Source organism: Amblyraja radiata, chromosome 6 (assembly GCF_010909765.2).
Source record: "Amblyraja radiata isolate CabotCenter1 chromosome 6, sAmbRad1.1.pri, whole genome shotgun sequence".
Classification (NCBI taxonomy): domain Eukaryota; kingdom Metazoa; phylum Chordata; class Chondrichthyes; order Rajiformes; family Rajidae; genus Amblyraja; species Amblyraja radiata.
In genome coordinates this window covers 50,522,211-50,545,781 of record NC_045961.1, presented here as the reverse complement: position 1 = coordinate 50,545,781, position 23,571 = coordinate 50,522,211, and the positions used below count along the sequence as shown (strand labels likewise).

Sequence of the window (23,571 nt, the reverse complement as noted above, 5' to 3'; positions counted from 1 at the left end):
TTGTATCTATTCTATCTACGGTGTAAACCAACATCGAAGTTCCATTCTACACAAACTGAAGGCAGGTGTGAAGAGTGGTCATTAAATCTGCATTTGATTTTGGCATCATGGTCAGCACAACCATTGTGGGCCGAATGGCCTGTTCCTGTGCCTTTCTGTGCCCCATTTCTTCCACTCACTCAGAAATATAATAACCTTTTCCAGTGCAGGAAGGTTCAAATATATTTGATTTCTTTGTTCAAAATAATGACTGAGGAGTTTCATATTATGGAAAAAGCTTGATTTTACAGATTACAAAGCAATCTCATCCCAGGGGTCCGCTGCAATAAATCTTACCAGTGAACCTGTGCTCCGTGGCTTTCAAGGTCAGCATAACAGTAAGATGTGGTAACCAGAATTTGCACAGATCTCCAGATGTGGTTTGAATAGGGCTTTGTACGGTGCTGGCAAAACTTCCTTTTATGTTCCCCCCCCCCCCCCTATCATTATAAAGCCTAGCACACATTAGCCTTTTTGATTTTTTTAAATATATACGCTTCTTTGTATTTGAAAGCTGAACTGCAACTGGTTCTCTCTCCACAGATGCTGTCTGAAAGGGCAGAGCATTTCGAGCATTTTCTATTTTCATTTCAGGTTTCGAGTATTTGTTTGATTTGCACAAGATATTTAAATCCAACCTCAGTATAAGATTCCCATGAAATTTTGATGGCACTTCAAACATAAGCATTGAAAATATAAGACCATAACAAATAAGAGCAGAAATAGGCCATTCGGCCCATCATGTCTGCTCCATCATTTGGTCGTGGCGAAGCTATCTTTCCCTCTCAACCCCATTTACCTGCCTTCTCCCCTTAGACGCACTTTCTAATGAAGAACTTATCAATCTCTGCATTAAAAATACCCAATGACTTGGCTTCCACCACTATCTGTGGCGATGAATTCCACAGATTTACCACCCTCTGGCTAAAGAAATTCCTCTTCATCTCGATTCCTTTCATTGAGGCTGTGCCCTCTGTTTCTAGACTCTCCAACTTGTGGAAACATCCTCAACACATCCACTCTAGCCCTTTCATTTTTGATAGTTAATATATAATTGCAACAATATACCTTGGAATGTTTAAAATTAAACATTCCAAGGTATATTGTTAAAAGAACAATTTTAACATGATAACAAAAATCAACATAAAGTTGACTGCTATTTGGAATATAAAGTAAGGTGCCAATACCTCCAAAAGCTTTTCATTTACAGAGTTAGAAATAACATTACATGAATGTACGCAGTGTTCCTAACAATATATCTTATTTTCACATTCATATTTTCAGAATCAGACTTTATTCGCCAAGTATGTTTTGCAACATACGAGGAATTTCATTGGCCAGGTCAGTCATACAATTAAAAGTAACAGATCACTCAAAACCACATTTTAACATGAACATCCACCACAGTGACTCCTACACATTCCTCACTGTGATGGAAGGCGAAAAAAAAGTTCGTCCTTCCCTTAGTTCTTCCTCAGTCGTGGGCCTCGAGCCCCCGTTGACGGGACGTTCTTGACTGCCGTAGCCGGCGGCATTCAGGTCCTCCGCGTCGAGGTGATCTGCTCCTGCATCAGGGAGATGTCAGCACCCCCGCGCCGGGCGATCAAACCTTGCGTCAGGGCTGGACGAACCTTCCCGACTATCCTCTCCAGAAGACTGCGAGCCCTTGATGATAAGTCTGCGGTGGTCGCAGTGGTAGCGATCCCAGGCAAGGGATCAGCTCCGATGTTAAGTCCATGCTCCACGGTGGGGTTCACGACAGTCCGAGGAGGCTTCCTGCTCCATTGATGGTAGGCCGCAGAGCCCGGAGAATGTGATCCGAAAATTTATCACATCTCCGGGAAGGTAAGAACCTGAAAAAAAGTTTCCCCCGATCCCCTCCCCCCATCCCCCCACATAAAACAAACCGAAGAACATTAAAACAAAAACTTTTAACAAACTAAAAAATAACAAAAAGTGAAAAGACGAACAGACGGCCGGCAGGGCAGCCATCACCCAGGCAATTATGTGGAATTGTGCAAAATTAAAATTAATCTTGAAAGTGTTTGCTGACTGGAAACAAAGCTTTAATGACCACGTTTTTGAAGTGTGTGCTTTCACAAGTTAACCCAAACTTATGTCTGTCTATCTATGTACTTAATGACAGACTTGAAATAGAATGGGTGCTAACTGAAGAAAGACATGAATTTGATATATTTTTGCAAGTTCTTTCAAAGTTGTTCAAAACAAAAAACTGAATAAACAATAAGCCAAAATGTTCGAGTCATAGAATCTCACAGCACCGAAACAGGCCCTTCAGCACAACTCGTCGATGCCGACCAATGTGCCCTATCTAAGCTAGTCCCATTTGCCCACCTTTGGTCCATATCTCTCTAAACCTTTCCTATCCATGTACTGTCCAAATGTCTTTTAAATGCTGTTATTGTACCTACATCCACTACCTCCTCTGGCAGCTCATTCCATATACCCACCACCTTCTGAGTGAAAACGTTGCCTATTAAATCTTCCTCCTGTAGTGAAAAGTTTTGGTTGCGGGCTAACCAGCCAGTGGAAAGAATATACATTATTACAATCGAACCATCCACAGTGTACAGATAAATGATAAGGGGAGAAGGGATTCAGAAGAGCATAGTTAAAGTAAGGAATGCTGCTGCTGGAGTTGAGGTTTAATAGAGTGGACCCATTGTAACGCGTGATTGCTGATCCACTTCTGGGACCAGCACGCAGAGTCACCTGGCAAAAGTTCCTTAAACGCTGAGATAGTAGGTCTGACCAGTCTATAATTTAAATCAGTTAGCTCAGTATAGAGCAAGAAAGCCTAGACTTAGGGCAGCATGATGGCGTAGTGGTAGAGTTGATGCCTTACAGGACCAGAGACCCGGGTTCGATCCTGACTATGGGTGCAGTCTGTACAGAGTTTGTACGTTCTCCCTGTGATCGTGTCGTTTTCTCACAGGTGCTATGGTTTCCTCCCACACTCCAAAGATGTACAGGTTTGTAGGTTAATTGGTTTTAGTAAAGATTGTAAATTGTACCTAGTATGTCGGATAAGTGCTAATTTACAGGTATCGCCAGTCGGCGCGGACTTGGTGGGTCCAAGGGCCTGGTTCTACCTGTATCTCTAAACTAAACTAAGCTTTATGGTTCCACACTACAGCGCTTTACGGACTCTGTTTCTTGCACCGAACATTCAAACAGGCAGATTTATGAAAAGACTATGATAAATGTTGGTACTCTTAAACTTGTTGATCCTTTAGGAGGTGCATAGGAGAGTTCAATAAATGTTATTTCAGTCTTCAAAGCTTTACTTAATTGAATGACTGCAAGGCAAAATAAAATTACTGTTATTAGACACACAACAGTTTAAGAAAAGTAAATCCTACATGAGCATAATCCCACATTCTGAGGTCTAACTGCATACCACTGTGACAAGGTGGCTGGTTTTGACTTGCAGATGAAAGCCCTGGGGACTCAAACAAAGAAGTCAGCTTAAAAGAATTGCATAGAACAGGAGGAAATATTTTTTTTAATTATTCGTGAAACAATCCAATAGAAATCTAAAATCTTGACTGGTTTTCCTTTGTACTACCATTTCTATGCTACATTATGTTCACAGCCTGACTTTATCTATGAGTGAACTTATTCTGGTGTTAGCCAAAGACAGGGTGAGTCATCGACCTACATGGTACGCAAGAACTTACCTTGACTTTAGACTTTAGATATACAGCTCGGAAAGAGGCCCGTCAGCCTACCAAGTCCAGTGATCACCCTGTACGCTGGCACTATCCTACACACTATGGACAATTTTTACAACTCACCTAAGACAATTAACTGACAAACCTGTACGTCTTTTGGAGTGCGGGAGGAAACAGGGGGAGCACCCGGAGAACAGTGCTCCGTACAGACGGCACCCATACTCAGAAACATAGACATAGAAAATAGGCGCAGGAGGAGGCCATTCGGCCCTTCGAGCCAACACCGGCATTCATTATCATCATGGCTGATCGTCCCCTATCAATAACCCGTGCCTGCCTTCTCTCCATATCCCTTGACTCCACTAGCCCCTAGAGCCCTATCTAACTCTCTCTTAAATCCATCCAGTGACTTGCCTCCACTGCCCTCTGTGGCAGGGAATTCCATAAATTCACAACTGTGAGTGAAAACGTTTTTTTCTCACCTCAGTCTTAAATGACCTCCCCTTTATTCTAAGACTGTGGCCCCTGGTTCTGGACTCGCCCAACATTGGGACCATTTTTCCTGCATCTAGCTTGTCCAGTGCTTTTATAATTTTATATGTTTCTATAATATTGCAGGAGTTACTTGAAATGAGAGAAATCAACATTCATACCACTGAGCTGTAAACTGCCCAAACGAAATATAGGAAGAGTTTAGAGAGCTATGGGCTAAATGCAGACAATTGGGACTAGCCGCACGTGACACTGGGTCTCAAAAATTAGGAGTGATCCTCTAAAAGATAGGCTGAAGACACAATCAACCAGTAAGTTTTATACTAATTGTATCAATCCACTAGGGCCACTTCCAATGGCAGTCTCAGTGTTATCTGTCATGGTAACTAACGTCATATTTAAATGTATCACATGTTACTATAGAAACATAGAAAATAGGTGCAGGAGTAGGCCATTCGGCCCTTCGAGCCTGCACCGCCATTCAATATGATCATGGCTGATCATCCAACTCAGTATCCTGTACCTGCTTTCTCTCCATACCCCCTGATCCCTTTAGCCACAAGGACCACATCTAACTCCCTCTTAAATATAGCCAATGAACTGGCCTCAACAACCTTCTGTGGCAGAGAATTCCAGAGATTCACCACTCTCTGTGTGAAATATGTTTTCCTCATCTCGGTCCTAAAAGATTTCCCCCTTATCCTTAAACTGTGACCCCTTGTTCTGGACTTCCCCAACATCGGGAACAATCTTCCTGCATCTAGTCTGTCCAACTCCTTAAGAATTTTGTAAGTTTATATAAGATCCCCCCTCAATCTTCTAAATTCTAGCGAGTACAAACCGAGTCTATCCAGTCTTTCTTCATGAGTCAGAAAGGTCAGGGGACACATGTTCCAAGGATGTAAAGGAATGGCGGATGAATGTTTATGTTCAGTGTCCTGGAGGTGTGTTTATTACATTCGGATCCAGGTGAGGATCTGACATTATCAACATACTCAATGCATGATAATAGCAGGAATTGATTGGTGGGAACTGATATTTTAATCTTTGAAGGACACAAAGTCCTGGTTTAACTCAATGGGTCAGGCAGCATTTCCAAAGAACATGGATAGGTGACATTTCATGTTAAGAAGGAACTGCAGATGCTGGAAAATCGAAGGTAGACAAAAATGCTGGAGAAACTCAGTGGGTGAGGCAGAATCTATGAAGCGAAGGAAATAGGCACCGTTTCGGGTCAAAGCCCTTCTTCAGTCTGAAGAAGGGTTTCAACCCGAAACTTTGCCTATTTCCTTTGCTCCATAGATACTGCCTCACCCGCTGAGTTTCTCCAGCATTTTTGTCTACCTAGGTGACATTTCTGGTCGGGACCATTCTTCAGATTGATTTCTCGCTTTTCCAAATGTTGACTAACCTGCCCAACCACAGCAGGTTTTCAGTAGTTCCTTCAGATGTCATCTATTCATGATCTCTTAAGAGAGGAGGGCATAACTTTAAGGTGACAGTGGCAACGTTTGAAGGCGATGTGCAGGTCAAGCTTTCTTACACAGAGAGTGATGTCAGGACTTTCATATGAAGAAAGACTGCATAGACTCGGCTTGTACTCGCTAGAATTTAGAAGATTGAAGGGGGATCTTATAGAAACTTACAAAATTCTTAAGGGGTTGGACAGGCTAGATGCAGGAAGATTGTTCCCGATGTTGGGGAAGTCCAGGACAAGGGGTCACAGTTTAAGGATAAAGGGGAAATCCTTTAGGACTGAGATGAGAAAAACATTTTTGAGTGGTGAATCTCTCGAATTCTCTGCCACAGAAGGTAGTTGAGGCCAGTTCATTGGCTATATTTAAGAGGGAGTTAGATGTGGCCCTTGTGGCTAAAGGGATCAGGGGGTATGGAGAGAAGGCATGTACAGGATACTGAATTGGATGATCAGCCATGATCATATTGAATGGCGGTGCAGGCTCGAAGGGCCGAATGGCCTACTCCTGCACCTATTTTCTATGTTTCTATGTGATGGGTGCCTGGAACACGTTGCCAGGGTTGGTGGCTGAGGCAGATACGATAGTGGCATTTAAGAGGCTATCGGATAGGCACATGGATATGCAGGCAATGGCAGCATGTTCTAGGCCCCACCGCCCATCTGTGTAAAAAGAATTGTCCCGCACATTTCCTTTAAAGTTTGCCCCCCTCACCTTAAAGCACTTTAATTTTCCACCCTGATAAAAAAGGTTCTTTCTGAGTGCAGCATTTTCAGCACTTTGTACATTGCAGTAAAAAATTAATTCAAGTAATTTTGGCCTCTCTGTGGTGAGAAATTTTTGGATTTGAATCTTGGAACTAGAGGATTGCCATGGGAATCTGGGGCTACAGCTGTTCATAATATACATCAATGACCTGGAGAAAGGATCAAGTGTAATATAAGCAAATTGGCTGTTTATACAGCACCATACGAGTTGTGAGGGAGATGGAGAGAGACTTCCAAGGTATATGAACAGGCTTAAAGGTAAACGAATGACCGTGGCTTATGAAATATAATGTGGAAAAGAGTGACATCATATGCTTTGATGGGGGAAAAATAGCAAAAGGGAAGAAGTTTTAAAGAGTGGGAGGTTTGTAAGGGTGTCAGGGGTTATGGGTAGATGGCAGGAGAATGGAGGTGAGAGGGAAAAATAGATCAGCCATGATTGAATGGAGGAGAAGATTCTGCTTCTATAATATAAACATGAAAGTCAGGAATGCTTACAGGGATGATAGACACACAAAGCTGGAGTAACTCATTGGTCAGGCAGCACCTCTGGAGAAAAGGAATAGGTGACTTTTCGGGTCGAGACCCTTCTTCAGACTGAGAGACAGGGATCTGGGAGTTGTTGTACATGGGATGAATGAAAGTTAATGTGTAGTTACAGCAAGCAATTAGGAAGGCCATAGATATTTATTGCAAGTGGATTGCAAGAGTAAATAACCTATTACAGCATTACATGGCATCAATGATGAATCGCACCTTTAATGCTATATTCACGTATGGTCTCCTTACCCAAGGAATGATCTACACTGATAGAGACAGTGCAAAAAAAAGTTAACTGGATTGGTTCTTGGTAAGGCAGGGTTAGAATATAGAATAGTGCAGTACAGGAACAGGCCCTTTGGCCGACAACATCTGTGCTGAATTTGATGCCGTTAAACTAATCTCCTCTACCTGCCAGTGATCCATATCCCTCCATATCCATGTACCTATTCAGAATCCTCTTAAATGCCACTTTTATATCTGCTTCCACCTCTACCCCTGGCAGCCTCTCCTAGGCACCCACCACCTTCTGAGGAAAAAACATTGCCCCGCACATCTCCTTTAAACTTTTCCCCCCTCAATCTTAAAGCTGTGCCCTATACTCTTTGACTTTCCATCCTGAGAAAAAGGTCTGTCCTATCTATGCCTCTCATAATATTATACACTTTGATCAGGTAGACAGATTTCCTATGAGGAGAGATTAGACAGACTGCACCTAGTCTCTTTGATTTTTAAGAATGAGAGGCGATACCTTGAAATACACAAAATTCTTACAGGGCTTAGAGTCAGAGCCATACAGCGTGGAAACAGGCCCTTCAGCCCAACTTGCCCATGGTGATCAAGATGCCCCATCTACACTAGTCTCACCTGCCCGTTTTTGGCCCATATCCCTCTAAACCTATCCTATCCATTGATATGCATAGGGTTTAGAGGGCTTGGTAAATGCAAGAATGCTTCTTCTCTGCAATTTCCAGAACCAGACACCAGGAGTCACCCCTTTAAAATAGGAAGTCGGCCATTCAGGACGGAGACAAGAAGAAATGTCTTCACCCAGAAGATAATGAATCTTTGGAATTCTCTAGTTAAGAGGAATTGTGGAGACAATGATTACTGGGATATTTTAGGAAGAATTTCATATATTTTAGAATGCTAGGGGAACACAGGGTTGGAGGTTGTTGGCAGAAGGTAGGCAGGTGCACAACCTTTTATCCGAAGATCCAAATAACGAAAACCTCCGAATAGCGGACATTTTTTCGGTCCTTGAAGAAAGGTCCTTGAAAACGTTCACCGAGGGCGGCCCGCAGAGGTGACAGCGGAACCTCCGGTCGGTCCTCGAAGAAAGGGGAACTAAATCCCCATTCATAAAAGAGAAGGTGAGGGTATATTGCGCGGAAGGGTTAATAATTGACAATATGCTGCTGCCTGCCCGCTGAGTTAAAAAGTTCCCACGGTAGACTCACGATACACAGTGTATCGTGAGTCTTGCGTGGGAACTTTTTAACTCAGCGGGCAGGCAGCAGCAGATTGTCGCTCCCTTCAGTTTCACCCCACCTACACCCCTCTGCTTCCTGGCCATGTGTGTGACCCCTTCCCTCCCCTCTCCAGCTCCCCGCCCATTGCACCGGCGCGGGGGCTTTGCACTGTCTTCATGTCGGCGATGCCACCAGTGCCAGTCACCGGAGACGTCAGGACCAACGGGACACCGACCCCCAGGCCCACTGCAAGCACGGAGATCCCAGAGACCCACAGCCAGCAGCAGCCCAGCCCCGTTCCAACTCCAGAGGAAAACTGCAAACTGGCCGGAGACGTCAGGACCACCAGAAGCCGCTCCCCGATGGGCCGCTACGGCGACAAGTGGCAGTTCGCCCACAGCCAGAGCTGCGCCCCCTCATCGGGACATCGACCCCCAGGCCCACTGCAAGCACGGAGATCCCAGATCAGCAACTCCAGCCCAGCCCCGTTCCAACTCCAGAGGAACACGCTCCCCATATGGGCAGAAGCTGATGGTGTGCAAGGTACGTCTTGTTCTTGGGGTCGCGCAGCTCGAGCTGTGGGCGAACTGCCACTTGTCGCCGTAGCGGCCCATCGGGGAACGGATTCCTCTGGGGTTGGAGGGGTAGGGGGTATTGTGCTGTTTGATCGCCCCCTACTATCCCAGGGACAGGGAGACAGGACGTTCACCGAGGGCGGCCCGCAGAGGTGACAGCGGAACCTCCGGTCGGTCCTGGAAGAAAGGGGAACTAAATCCCCTTCATAAAAGAGAAGTGGTGGGTATATTGCCCGGGAGGGTATATCGCCTACCTGGAAGAAACCGGACATTTTTTCCAGGATGTCGTCTGCACACCAAAGCTCACCAAAGCTCACGTTTGGCGCCAAACGCACGTCGCCTCTGCTGCACACGGATATAAGAGTGTGAAAATGTCGCCTTAGGGCATGTAGCCCCGCTAGGGTGACATGAGTGCGAGAGGTGATTCAATGCTGCGGTCACATTTACAAATTCAGGAATTCATTCAACACACTGCATTTCATACAGACATTTATTCTGCAAGAAAAAACTACATTGAAGACTCAAACTCGCGACCGAGGAACTGCCGGGATCAAGGCGCAAACTCGCGACCTTGCGGATATGAGCCGAGCACTCTACCACTGAGCCAGCCATTAAAATCTACGCTAAAGATTTTCCATTCCGAAGGCCGACAAATTCCGAATTACGAAAAGTGTCTGGTCCCAAGGCTTTCGGATAAAAGGTTGTGCACCTGTACTGAGAAAGTAAATCAGCCAACATCTTATTGAATGGTAGAGTTGGCCAGAAGAATTTATTGAAACAGATACAATTATGACTTTTAAGCAATATTTGGAGATATATGGATAGGATGGGTTGAGAGGGCCCTTTAAAGTAAACCTGTTATAACAGACCTTACTGCCTCCATAAATGGTGTTTGTTGCTGCCAATGTTCTGCTATAACTGAGTAAAAGATTCACTCCAATCATCTAGGTCATTCTGTGAGACGATGAGTTGCTTTCAAATACAGTTCTCTTCAACAACTAAAAATGTATTTTTGTTACTGCAAGCTTAAAAACTAACGGCTGTTTGATACATTTCATAGTGCCAGTCAAAGTGATTGCTTATCAATTTCAATGCCTTGTCAATGTCAATAGCCTCCGCAGTGAAACTAGCAGTCTGTGTTCTTAAAAGAGACTGTCTGCTATATCCAAAACCCATTATGAAGAGGTCTGTAATAATAAAGGTTTATTGTACAGACAAATGGGACTAGTCCAATATGCCAACTTGGTTAGAATGGATAAGGTGGGCTGAAGAGCCTATTTTTGTGCTATGATTGTGCATGGCAGGTAAATTACCTACCCTGCTTCTTCCCCTTATGTTCTCTTGGGGAAGCAACAACCCGTGGACTGTAACTTCTGGATTTGTGCATTTGCCTGTGCATGCACAAAAGCACAAAAGTTGCTGAAAGGTCTGAAGGAGGGTCACGACCAGAAATGTTGCTCATCCACTCCTTCCACAAATGTTGCCAGACTCCAGGACTTTGTGTTTTACTCAAGATTCCAGCCTCTGAAGTGTGTCTCCAATCCTGAAGGTTGTTACTAGTTTCCTACAGTTTGACAGCAATTGCTGTTGACCTTACTGTCTCCATAAATTCATATGTCATAGGAGCAGAAGTAAGCCATTCAGCCCATCGTGTCTACTCCGCCATTCGATCACGGCTGATCTATCTTTCCCTCTCAACCCTAACCTCTTCTCTGTGTAACCCTTGACACCAATCAAGAACCTGTCAATCTCCACCTTAAAAATACTGTACCTAATGACTGGGCCTCCACAGCCATCTGTGGCATTGAATTCCACAGATTCAGCACTCTCTGACTTAATCTTCTTTCCTAAAGTACGTCCTTTTATTCTGAGGCTGTGACCTCTCGTCCTAGACTCTCTCACTAGTGGAAACATCCTCTCCACATTCACTCTATTCAGGCCGTTCACTATTCTGTACATCCCCCCCCCCCCCTCCATCCTTCTAACCTCCAGTGAGTACAGGCCCACAGCCATCAAATGCTCATCATATGTTAACCTAATCATCCCTGACATAATTCTCCTCTGAACCCACTCCAAGGCCTGCATATCCTTCTCAGATATGGGGGCTGAATACTGTTCATAATTTTATGACCACAGAATCCATATTTGTCTTTATTTCAAATGGAATGAGAATTCAGTTGGAATTCTGATGAGGTTTGCGCATCAAATATTTTGGTAGGCATTACACGGGCAGCAAAGTGAAAAAGCTTGTGTTGAAGTACCTCATTGTAACGTTTTCAGCAGATGGAGTCATCCATCAGCCCACTTCTATTTATTTTCACACCTGAATATGTGCTTGTTCTGTCAGGAGCAGTCAGGCCTGACCACAAGCAAACAGCAGGCTTCTGAAGATCCCCACACCGACTGGGCTAAAGATATATTAATATTCAAAAGGATATCCCTAGCCCACCCCGACAATTCTCTTTCTCAATAAATCCCACATATCCTCAGAGAACAAAAGTGGCAGGTCTGTTGTCAGCCAAACAAATCATTCAGTAATCATTAAGTTTTCTTAAATGAAAAATATACAACTTTGGATTACACTTTAATTATTTAGATGCATCATTTTTGAAAGTCATTTAAGAGCTGTGTAAATAAAGAGCCAGTCAAAGAGGCTTTAACAGTGACTAGACCGAATGCAGACGCGCTGGGTCTGTTCCTCCCAACACGTGGGAGAGAGGAGGGGGAGTGGGGAGAGAGGGGGGGGAGAGGGGGTTAGAGGAGGGGAGAGGGGGTTGGAGGAGGGGAGAGAGGTGGTTGGAGGGGGGGAGGGGGAAGGGAGAGAGGGGGGTGGGGAGGGGGAGGGGGAGGAGAGCGGGGAGGGTGAGGGGCGGAGAGAGGGGGAGGGTGGAGGAGGGGGAGGGAGGAAGGAGGAGGGGAAGGGGGAGGGAGGAGGAGATGGGGAGAGGGGAGGGAGGAGGGGGAGAATGAATAACAACTTACATGCAGGTTGCCTGGATCACGAGAGAGAGATTTATTACCCAACATTCCCTGCTTATATTGAACACCAACTCATAAACATATACGTGAATATGTATGAATACATTACACTGCTCTCCTGTTTTTAGGTATTAAATCTAAGTACTCAGTTACAATTTTGTTGTTGTGTCACTTGATTTAAACCTGTATTTATGAAATCTTAAATGATAAACATATATTTATTTCACATATCTACACATTTTCAATTTACTTATAGTCACTTAATTTACAAACCTAATCTGACTACTAGTTTACGGATCCTGCCTGATCATCTAACAGTAACAGGTGTAACAGGTTTAGGTGTTGACTCAACTGTAGGCTTGTTTGGCTCTGTTTTAGTACCCTGACTTTGACCAAAAGAATCTGTTTCTTTGTCTGTACTAACTGAACTTTGTGTTTCAATCACAGTGGTCTCTTCCAACTCACTTTCAGATAAAAACTCAGGGATTAGGACTTCATGCTCAGTTTTTGGTTCATCTTTGGCTGAAATCATTTGATCAACATGACCAATTTTGATCCTATCTCCAACTTCAACTAAGTGTCTTTTTGGTCCACACACTCCCACTATTTTCCCAACATCCCATTTGTCTCGACTGGACCTGTTGGGAGGACTGAGAACACGAACCTGCTCATCTGGCTTGAAGTACCTCTCCTTTTTGTGGGAGTCAAAATGGCATTTTTGACTTAACTGTTTTTGCTCAACTCTCAAGCCCAAATTGTATTGAACTAGACTTAGGCGTATTCATAGTCTTCGCTTCATCAACAGTTCTGCAGGTGAGTAACCTGTTGTGTGTTGTGTGGCTCTTTACTTCAGCAAGAAATTAGCCAAACGATGTTTCATGCTGAGCTTTGAACCATCCTGCAAAACCTGTTTCTTGAGAGCATCCTTGACAACTCTAACAGACCTTTCCACCGTCCCGTTGGAGGCTGGATGGTATGGGGGAACAAGTGTGTGTTTTATACCATTCCGCTGCATGAACTCTTTGAACTGTTCTGAATAAAACTGAGGCCCGTTATCAGAAACAAGTTCTTCTGGTAAACCATGGCACGCAAAAATTGATCTCAACTCATCTATGGTACGCTCAGTAGTAGTGCTTGACCCCATATGCTTAATCCCAACCCATTTGGAATGACTATCTACTAGTACCAGAAAGTGATCATTACCCTTTTTACAAAAATCTACATGAACTCTCTGAAAAGGTTTACTTGGCCATGACCAGGGTTGCAGTGGTGGTTTTGGTGGTTTACTCCGGCAATTTTGGCAGACACTACATTTGCTCACTCAATGTCATTGTCAATACCAGGCCAATACACAAAACTTCTGGCAATTGACTTCATGCTTACTATACCAGGATGTTCGGCATGAAGTTCATTCATAATTTTGTTTCTCAAAGACTCTGGTACAACCACTCTGAAACCCCACTTAATGCATCCCTGCTCACATGATAATTCTTGGCGTCGATTATGGAAAGGCTTCAGCTCTGAGTTCAGAACTGAGTTCAATCCACTATCGATTTCAGTCCAACCGTTCAATGTCTGCTCATAGACCCACTTCAGCACAGTGTATTCCTCTATTTCTGCTGCAATTTCTGTTGCAGTCACTGGAAAGTCTTCATCTACAACTTGCAGTGTGTAGATTGAGTTCTCACTTCCTACGTCAGAGTTCTCATGGGGCAACCGGGACAATACATCTGCAAATGCGTTGCACTTGGAGCTTCTGTACTCCACCTTGTAGTCATACTGGGACAGCAGACTTGCCCAGTGCTGCATCCTTGATGCTGCCATGGAAGGTATAGCTGACTTAGGACCAAGTATCACTAGTAGTGGCCTGTGATCAGTCACTAGGGTGAATGGTCTGCCGAGAAGAAACCGGTCGAATTTCTTGATTCCAAACACGATGCTGAGTGCTTCCTTTTCTATCTGTGGATAATTACGTTCACTCGGTGATAGGGTGTGGGATGCAAAAGCAATAGGCTTTTCCTGTCCGTCATTCATTACGTGGGAGATCCCTGCACCTACACCATAACTTGAAGCATCACAAGCAAGTTTCATCTCGCGTGTCGTATCGTAGTGAACAAGGAGTTTATCACTTGTCAGGTTTTCCTTGCAGATGTCATATGCACGTTGCTGTTCCTTTCCCTACATGCATTTCACATCTTTTTGTAGCAGATGATGTAATAATAATGAATAATGGATGGGATTTATATAGCGCCTTTCTAATACTCAAGGCGCTTACATCGCATTATTCATTCACTCCTCAGTCACACTCGGTGGTGGTAAGCTACTTCTGTAGCCACAGCTGCCCTGGGGCAGACTGACGGAAGCGTGGCTGCCAATCTGCGCCTACGGCCCCCTCCGACCACCACCAATCACTCACACACATTCACACACAGGCAAAGGTGGGTGAAGTGTCTTGCCCAAGGACACAACGACAGTATGCACACATACCGCCTGACCTGCTGAGTTCCTCCAGCAGTCTGTCTTTTTGGCTGAAGATTCCAGCATCTGCATTATTTTATCTCCTTTTAAGAACAAAATTGGAAAGGTGCCAGAAATCTTGAACTCTTCACGAATCAACTGTAGTGGCTTTAGCACAGTTACTAAATCTGGAAGGAATCGTGCATAGAACTGCACCATCCCAAGGAATGATCGTAGCTCTGACACATTGTTGGGTTTTGGAGCATTCACTATTGCTTCAACTTTCGCCTTCACAGGGCAAAGTCCGTTGACGTCTACTTTGAGTCCAAGGTAGACCACCTCTGGCTGCGCAAATGCACATTTACTTTGTCGCGGTTTTACATTGCGGCAGTTCAGTCGTGTGAGAACTTGCTCAAGGATTTCCAGATGTTCAACCATGCCCTCTGAATATCAGTAGGTCATCTTGGTTGCACACACAGAGCAGAATGCCTTGTAACATTTTGTCCATGACAGACTGGAAATTTTTCAGGGAGGATTTCACACCATAGGGCAGCTTTGTATATGAATACGAGCGCTTATGTGTGTTGATAGTCAAGTACTGCTGACTTTCCTTGCCGACATTGAGTTGGGCGTAAGTGTGGGACAAATCCAGTTTAGTGAAGACTCGTCCTCTGCTAAGTTCTGCGTACAGATCTTGCGAGGTTGGTAACGGATATTGTTCGTCATCAACGGCTTGGTTGATTGTGACTTTGTAGTCACCACATAGTCGAACAGTTTTGTCGGCCTTGGGTACGGCCACAATTGGCATTGCCCAGTTACTCTGGTCTGTCTTCACGAGCACTCCATTCCGCTCTAACCTGTCGAGTTCTTCCTCCACTTGTTGCTTTAGTGCATATGGTACAGGTCTTGGTCGACAGTACACAGGTCTCACATCTTGCTTAAGTCGAATGTGTGCAGAGTACCCTGTTATTTCCATGTAACTGTCAGCAAAAATGTTTGCATGTTTTCTTGTGACGTTTTCAAGACGTGATCTGGACAAATCGACGCTGAAAATGTTCTTCCAGTCTGACTCTATTCTACTCAACCAATCCATCCAAGGAGGGTTGGTTTATTTCTGTAGCTGGCCACTATGATGGGCAGTGTTACTGACTGACCATTATGCTGAATTTTACAGTTCATTTGTCCACATGTCTCCAAAACTTCGCCCGAGTAGGTTCTCAGCTTGACCTTACTCTCAAACAATGGAATCTGTGGGAACTTTGTTTCGTATATGTCTCTGGTCATGACCGAACAATCTGCTGCCGTGTCGATACACATATCGATTAACTATTCATTTATCAATAGTTTAGTTTGAAAGTCCTTGCCTTGGCTGGTTGTAAGCTTATCGATGTTGGTTGCATAAATGGTGTACAACCCAAGTTCATTTTCATCTGAGTTCATCTCCAAGTTGTGAACTCCTTTCTGGTGTTGTTGCTTGATTCCCGCAGATTGTTGCTTGGCCCGACATGCTGAGGCGATATGGCCTTTCTTCTGGCAGTTATAGCACTTGGCCATTTTGAACGGACAAAATTGGGATGAGTGATTACCGTTGCAACGATAACAACTGGCTGAACTCGGCTCCCCGCCATACTTTGGTTTTGGTTTAGCGCCTCTTGGTTTGGCCATAGGCACTGCCTTGTGACTGTAAACAGCCACTGCAGTTCGTGGTGGACGAAACTCGCGAACATTCTTTGATGCCATCTCCATTGTGGTAGCAATCTTGCATGCTTTCTCGAATGTAAGATCTGGAGTGTTCATGAGTTTGGACTGAATTGTTCATCCACTAGACCACAAACAAATCTGTCGCGTAGTGCTCTTCCGAGAAAGGTTCCAAAGTTACAGTGCAAAGTTAAGTTTTGCAAGGCAATAATGTGCTCATTGATTGTCTCATTCTGCTTCTGGTTTTTAGTGCCAAATTTATAACTTTCTGCAATTTCCATAGGCTTTGGGTTGAAATGCTCATCCAACTTCTTCATAATGTCATTGAATAGCATGTCTTTTGCTTTTATGGGCGCAAGGAGATTCACGAGTGTGCTGTACACTTCAGGACCGATCTCCGCAAACGGCCTTATTTGTTTTCGTCACTATCTCTCCTTCACCACTAATCTCCATTATGTTGTTTGCCGTGAAAAACACGTTCGCTCTCTCCATATAGGAGCTGAACGGCTCTCTACTCTTGTCAAAAATGCCACGGTTTCCGATGTAGCCTGTGGACGCTGCCATCATGTCGTTCTCTATTTTGTTTTAAGTTTGTTCAAAAACCACGATTTCCTGTCTGTTCTGGTGTAACAATTCACCTAAAACTTAGCTGTACAAAGGCTATTCAGCTTGAGGAACTCGACAAAAAAAAACTTATACAATCCCAAGGACGGCATTTTGTCACGTAGACACAAAATAGAGATAGCCTGACAAACTCACGACGATTTGTCCAGCTGCTGTTTTAAAATACAGTCCCCTGCATAGAAGGATCTGCAGCCTATCGTGTCCAGCTTGCAAACAACTGCGACACAACTCCGTATTTACTGTTTAAAATGTTAAACAATACTGCATGTTGCAAAACAGACCTGCGCTGTATTTAAAGGATGAGTTCACAAACTATCCCACCCTCGTCGCCAATTTTGTTATAGTCCGGACGGCAGAATGAATAACAACTTACACGCAGGTTGCCTGGATCACGAGAGAGAGATTTATTACCAACATTCCAACTCACCAACATATACATGAATAAATATGAATACATTACAAAATGGAACAGAATTGTGACTCTGCACACCTTAAAGAAAGTTTTAGTTTTAATATTAGTTTTAGAGATGCAGCATGGAAACAGGCCCTTTACCCCACCGAGTCGACGACCATCGATTCACCCATCCACTCCCTGCACATTAGTGGCAATTTACAGGGACCAGTTAACCTACAAACCCGTACGTCTTCGGGATGTGGGAGGAAACCGGAACACCCGGAAGAAACCCACGCGGTCACAGGGAAAAGGTGCAAACTCCACACAGACAGCACCTGCGGTCGGCATCGGACCTGGAGCTCTGGTGCATTAAGGCAGCAGCTTAAAATTGTGGCCGACAAGACTATAACAAAATCTTCCAGGTCCTTTGATAACAGTGAGAATCTGCCTAAAATTCTTCCTCAGGTGCACCACTGTGTCTTTAGACGTTACTTTAGACATTAGCGCTACAGCACAGAAATACGCCCTTTGGCCCACTGAGTCTGCACCAACCCGTGGTCACCCCGTTCACTAACACTGTCCTACACTCTAAGGGCAATTTACAATTTTTCCAAGCCAATTAAGCTACAAACCTGTAAGTCTTTGGAATGTGGGAGGAAACCAAAACTCCTGGGGCGAAGCCACGCAGCAACTACCACCGCTGCACCACCGCGCCGCCCTCAATGCTCATCACTAAATCCACAAACAAATGAAATAAGCCAGTTTACTCACAGTGAGGTTCATAAGGAGGAGGAGGTTCCCCACATGGTATGCACTCCATTTCCTGAAAACCACCCAATTTAGTCTTTCTATAAAATCTGGAAGGAGAGAGGAGAGAACATCATGAGTTTTAAATAAATACATTTGGGAATGAGGCAACACACTCAGTATGTGTAGAAACAAATAACTGCAGATGCTGGTTAACACAGAGAACTTCAAAGTAGGTGTAACTTGAGGATACAATGTGTAGAAGGGAACTGCAGATGCTGGTTTACACCAAAGATAGACACAAAATTGTGGAGTAATGCCAACATTTTGTGTATACCTTGAGGATACTTGGTACACCCAAGTACACACACATTCAATAAAGTCAGTATTTGTCTTTCTCATATTACGGTACGCAGAATCAGTTCTTTACTCTGTCCACACCAGTTATAATCCTCTATCATTCTATCAAAACTCCTCAAAGTACCTTTTCTTTTAGACTTTTGACTTTAGGGACAAAGTGCAGAAACAGGCCCTTCGACCCACCGAGTCCGCACCAACACTAGCACTATCCTACACACTGCACAGGACAATTTACAATTCACAGAAGCCAATTAGCTTACAAACCTGCACGTTATTGGAGTGTGGGAGGAAACCAGAGCATCTAGAGAAACATAGTCACAGGGAGAATGCAAACTCTGTACAGACAGCACCTGCAGTTAGCACTGTACCCAGGGAGTTAGATGTGGCCCTTGTGGCTAAGGGGATCAGAGGGTATGGAGAGAAGGCAGGTACGGGATACTGAGTTGGATGATCAGCCATGATCATATTGAATGGCGGTGCAAGCTCGAAGGGCCGAATGGCCTACTCCTGCACCTAATTTCTATGTTTCTATGTTTCTATGTCTCTGACGCTGTGGGCCAGAAACAGACGCTGTTTCGCCTTTTTCGCCAAAGATCTCCAGTTGCTGAAACTTTTTGCCCTCAATTTTCCTGACCTCTTACAATCTTCAAGGTTTCTCTTAAACAAGGTCTGACTTAATCATTGTGTCTTTAAACCTAACAGACAGTAAGTCACGGTCTTTCAAAAACAGCCTCTTTACGAAAAGTTCTGATTTTAAATGGTGAAAAAAAATCCGAGCAGCTGGGCAAAACCTAATTGCAAAACCGGCTGAATACTTTTCAAAAGTAGTTTCAGCATTTGGAAATCCTTTGATTGCTACTTGAATGCATCAACGTAACAGGAGGATTTTTGCACGTATTTAGGTTAATCATTCGTTATACAAGTAGAAAATATTGTAAGAGGGCTTTAGACTGATTCATATAATCACTTGTCTGAAGTATGTTTTTAGAACGTTTTCACATCATATCTGCCTAGTAGACAAATGAGCGTTTGATGGCACTGGGCCTGAACTTGCTGAAGTTTAGAAGGATGGGAGGACACCTCATTGAAACTTACCGCATCGTGAAAAGCAAGGATAGAATGGATGCGGAGAGGATGTTTCCACTAGTGGGAGAGTCAAGGACCAGATGGCACATCCTCAGAATAAAAGGACATTCCTTTAGAAATGAGATGATGAGGAATTTCTTGGGTCAGAGTGACAAATCTGTGGAATTCATTGCCACAGAAAACTGTGGAGGCCATCAATGTGTATTTTTAGGGCGGAGATTGACAGATTCTTGATTAGTAAGGGTGTCAAGAGTAATGGGGAGAAGGCAAGACAAGTGTCCGCATGGGTTTTCTCCGGGTCCTCCGATTTCTTCCTACATGCCAAAGACCCACATGTTTGTAGGCGAATTGGCTTGGTAAAATTGTAACTTCTCCCTAGTGTGTGTAGGATAGTGTTAGTGTACGGAGATTGTTGGCTGGCACAGATGCGGTGGGCCGAAGGGCCTGTTTCCACACTGTATCTCTAAACAAAACAAAACTAAACTTCTTCCCTCCCCCACATCAGCCAGTTCATCTTTTAACTGACAGGCTTTTAATCCCAAACTCAAACAGCTAACTATTATTTACTTGCCAATGCTCTCCCTTTATAACGTTCTTTATGTGAGGCCTGACCTTTCTCTTCGGATTTTAGTTGTAAACAATGAAATCTCCGCTTTTTAAAACTGTTTCTACTAAAGTGAGATGGTTTACTTTTTTTCTCCTGCACTTCCAATGAATCCTACCCATAAAAGTGATGGGGTCATCACTTGACTATCTGAATAAGTTTGGAATACTTTTTAGTGTTCGCCTTTGTTTACAGTTCTTATTTCCTGGGTTAATTCATCACCAAAGTAAATTGACAGGGTATTAAATTCAAGCATTTAATTAAAATGGTGGACATTCCATTTTGTAAACTGACCTTCCATAACAACCTTTAAAAGCTTTATTTAATAAACCCAGGAATGGGTAAAACCTGCAACAAAAACATCAGGCTATTCAACCCAGAGTGAGTAATGAACGTAATGGCAGGCAATAAAACTGGGAAACATGCTGATGGCTTGTAAAAAGTAACCCTAAAAATCAGAGGAGTCAGTGTTTGCAAAATGGTCAAAAAGTCACATAAAATAAAAATAAAGTGGGGAGACATGGTTTTGGAATGCATTTGAACAATCTAATGTTCAAATTTAACCACAGTATATGTGAGGCAGAACTTAGTCATTGAGTCACACAGCATATAAACAGGCTCTTCAGCTCAATTTGTCCATTACCCCATCTTAGCTAGTCCCATTTGCCTGCATTTGGTCCATATCATTCAAAACCTTTCCTATCAATGTAACTGCCCTAATGTATTTAACATATTGGTATGGTACCTGCCTCTACTGGCAGCTTGTTCCATATTCCCACCACTCTCAGTGAAGATGTTGCCCCTCAGCTTCGTATTAAACTGTGCTCCTCTCACTTTAAACATAAGGTCATAAGTGATAGGAGTAGAATTAGGCCATTCAGCCCATCAAGTCTACACCATTCAATCATGGCTGATCTATCTCTCCATCCTAACCCCATTCTCCTGCCTTCTCCCCATAACTTCTGACACCTGTACTAACCAAGAATGTATTTATCTCTGTCTTAACAATGTACACTGACGGCCTTCACAGCCTTCTGTGGCAAAGAACTCCACCCTCTAACTAAAGAGATTTCCCCTCATCTTTTTCCTAAAAGAATGTCCTTTAATTCTGAGGCTACGACCTCTAGTCCTAGACACTCCCACCAGTGGAAACATCATCTCCACATCCACTCTATCCAAGCCGTGCATTATTCTGTGTGTTTCAATAAGGTCCCCCCTCATTCATCTAAACTCCAGCCCAGGCCCAGTGCCGACATACGCTCATTTCTAGGTTAACCTACTCATTAACCTACCTATTGAAATTTAGAAGGATGAGAGAGGATCAAATACAATTCTTAAAGGACTGGACCGGCTAGATGCAGGAAAAATGTTCCCGATGTTGGGGGAGTCCAGCACCAGGGATCACAGTTTAAGAATAAGAGGTAGACCATTTAGGACTGAAATGAGGAAAAACTTTTTCACCCAGAGAGTTGTGAATCTGTGGAATACTCTGCCACAGAAGGCAGTGGGGGCCAATTCACTGAATGTTTTCAAGAGAGAATTAGGTTTAGCTCTTGGGGCTAAAGGAATCAAGGGATGTGGGGAAAAAGCAGAAACGAGGTACTGATTTTAGATGATCAGCCATGATCATATCAAATCGGCCCTTCGGCTTGAAGGACCGAATGGCCTACTCCTGCACCTATTTTTCTATGTCCTCTGATTCTTGGGTAAAATACTCTGTACATTCACTCTATCTATTCCCCTCATCATTTTACACACTTCCCTAAGATCACCCCACAGCCTCCATTCACCATGAACATGATCCATGTTCACCAGAGGTACAGCCCACCCGCTGAGTTACTCCAGCACAGCAGATGCACTGTAGAAAGGATCCTGGCTCATTGTAACATGACCTGAGGTCTTAAGGTTGGGGTTATTAAAGGGGGAGGCACATGGAGAAATTCAAAGTAGAATTAATTTGGAAGAGATCTCATTTCAAAGAGGAGAAAACGAATCCTCTAAAGGTAACAAGAGTACTAGAGGACATAGGTTTAAGGTGAGGGGGGAAGATTTATTAGGAATCTGAGGGGTAACTTTTTTGCGCAAAGGGCGGTAGGTATAAGGAACGAGCTGCTGGAGGTGGTTGAGGGAGGTACTATCGCAATGTATAAGAAACATTTAGACAGGTACATGGATAGGATAGGTTTAGAGGCATATGGGCCAAACGCAACAGGGTGGGTCTAACGTAGATGGGGCATGTTAGTTGGCATGAGCAAGCTGGGTTGAAGGGCCAGTTTTCACGCTGTATAACCCTAAAGTGAAAGTATCAGGCTAAGTATCAGTTTCTGTTAGAGGCTGAAGAATGATCCCGACCCGAAACGCCACCTATCCATGTTCTCCAGAGAGGCTGCCTGACCCGCTCATTTACTCTGTTCCTTCTTTTGTAATTCAACTGAAATTCCTTGTTTCTGCATTTCTGTGAGATAAAACTGAGTCATCTCAGACACTTGAAAGGAATACAGATGGTGTCTGATGCTCCTTGCACCTACCCAGACAAACAGTCTCCACACACTGCGTTGCCGGTGGCTGTGCAGTTGGCCTTCTGGAAGCGATTCACGAGAGCACAGTCCGAGCACGGCTTGCACTTCTGAAACCCCCAGTCTTCCTTGAACCTGCTTGGCCTACAGGTCACGCACTGTCCATCATCCCCGTATCCAAAACCGCATTCCTGTGAGGATTAATGAGGAAAAAACCCACTGTTAAGGGTTAAGAGAAAAGGGAGCGTGAATGAGGCAAAATTACTGGGATAAAAACAAGAGGCATATGTAATGAACACTGCAGACAGGGGTCTGTTGGTAGACAATAGCAACCTTCCAGCGGAATCAAATGCCCCCTTTCACTGTTAATAATCTCGCTTACTGCTTTAATCAACACTTAATCATTCAGTTATTTCACAATGCACTGATAATTTGAATGACAATAAGACTTGAGGTCCCCAACAGCTACATTAGTAATAGCCATGGTAGAGTTATTTTTTTTAATTAACTTAGTCACGTGGACTGTTCATGAGGGGGGAGTAGATGACATGGCACTGCATTCATTCATTGTATTGTTCTAAAATCTCAATGGTGCACTGAGGCTAAGTTGCTCCCAAAGAATTAATTGTTGTCCCTTTGTGGACTTCATTTAGACTTCAGAGATATAGCGTGGCAACAGGGACCTTCAGTGCCTACCAGCGATCACCCCATACACTAGCACTATTCTACATATTAGGGACAATTTTACAACTTCCCGAAGCCAATTAACCTACAAACCTGTATGGCTTTGGAAGGGGGAGGGGTGGAATTGGAGCACCCAGAGAAAACCTACACGGTCACAGAGAGAACATACAAACAGCACCCATAGTCAGGATTGGACCTAAGACACTAGGGCTGTAAGGCAGCACCTCTACCGCTACGCCACTGTACCGCACATTGGAGGCTAAACCTCTTGTAAATGATGGTACTTGTTTTATTTTGCCACAATCAGTGTTCAAGTTCAAGTGAGTTTATTGTCATGTGTCCCTGATAGGACAATGAAATTCTTGCT

The 23,571-nt window shown here is 43.9% G+C and overlaps 1 protein-coding gene across 1 annotated transcript in view; it reads right to left on the bottom strand.

The window, feature by feature from the left end:
• The window catches only part of tnfrsf19 (TNF receptor superfamily member 19), a 74,123-nt gene that overhangs the window by 20,762 nt on the left and 29,790 nt on the right, over positions 1 to 23,571 (bottom strand). The window contains exons 4-5 of the mRNA XM_033022763.1: positions 22,533 to 22,711; positions 17,979 to 18,064 (exon numbers count right to left, since the gene is read on the bottom strand). Coding sequence (XP_032878654.1) covers positions 17,979 to 18,064; positions 22,533 to 22,711 — 265 coding nt within the window. The remainder of the gene's footprint in view (positions 1 to 17,978; positions 18,065 to 22,532; positions 22,712 to 23,571) is intronic.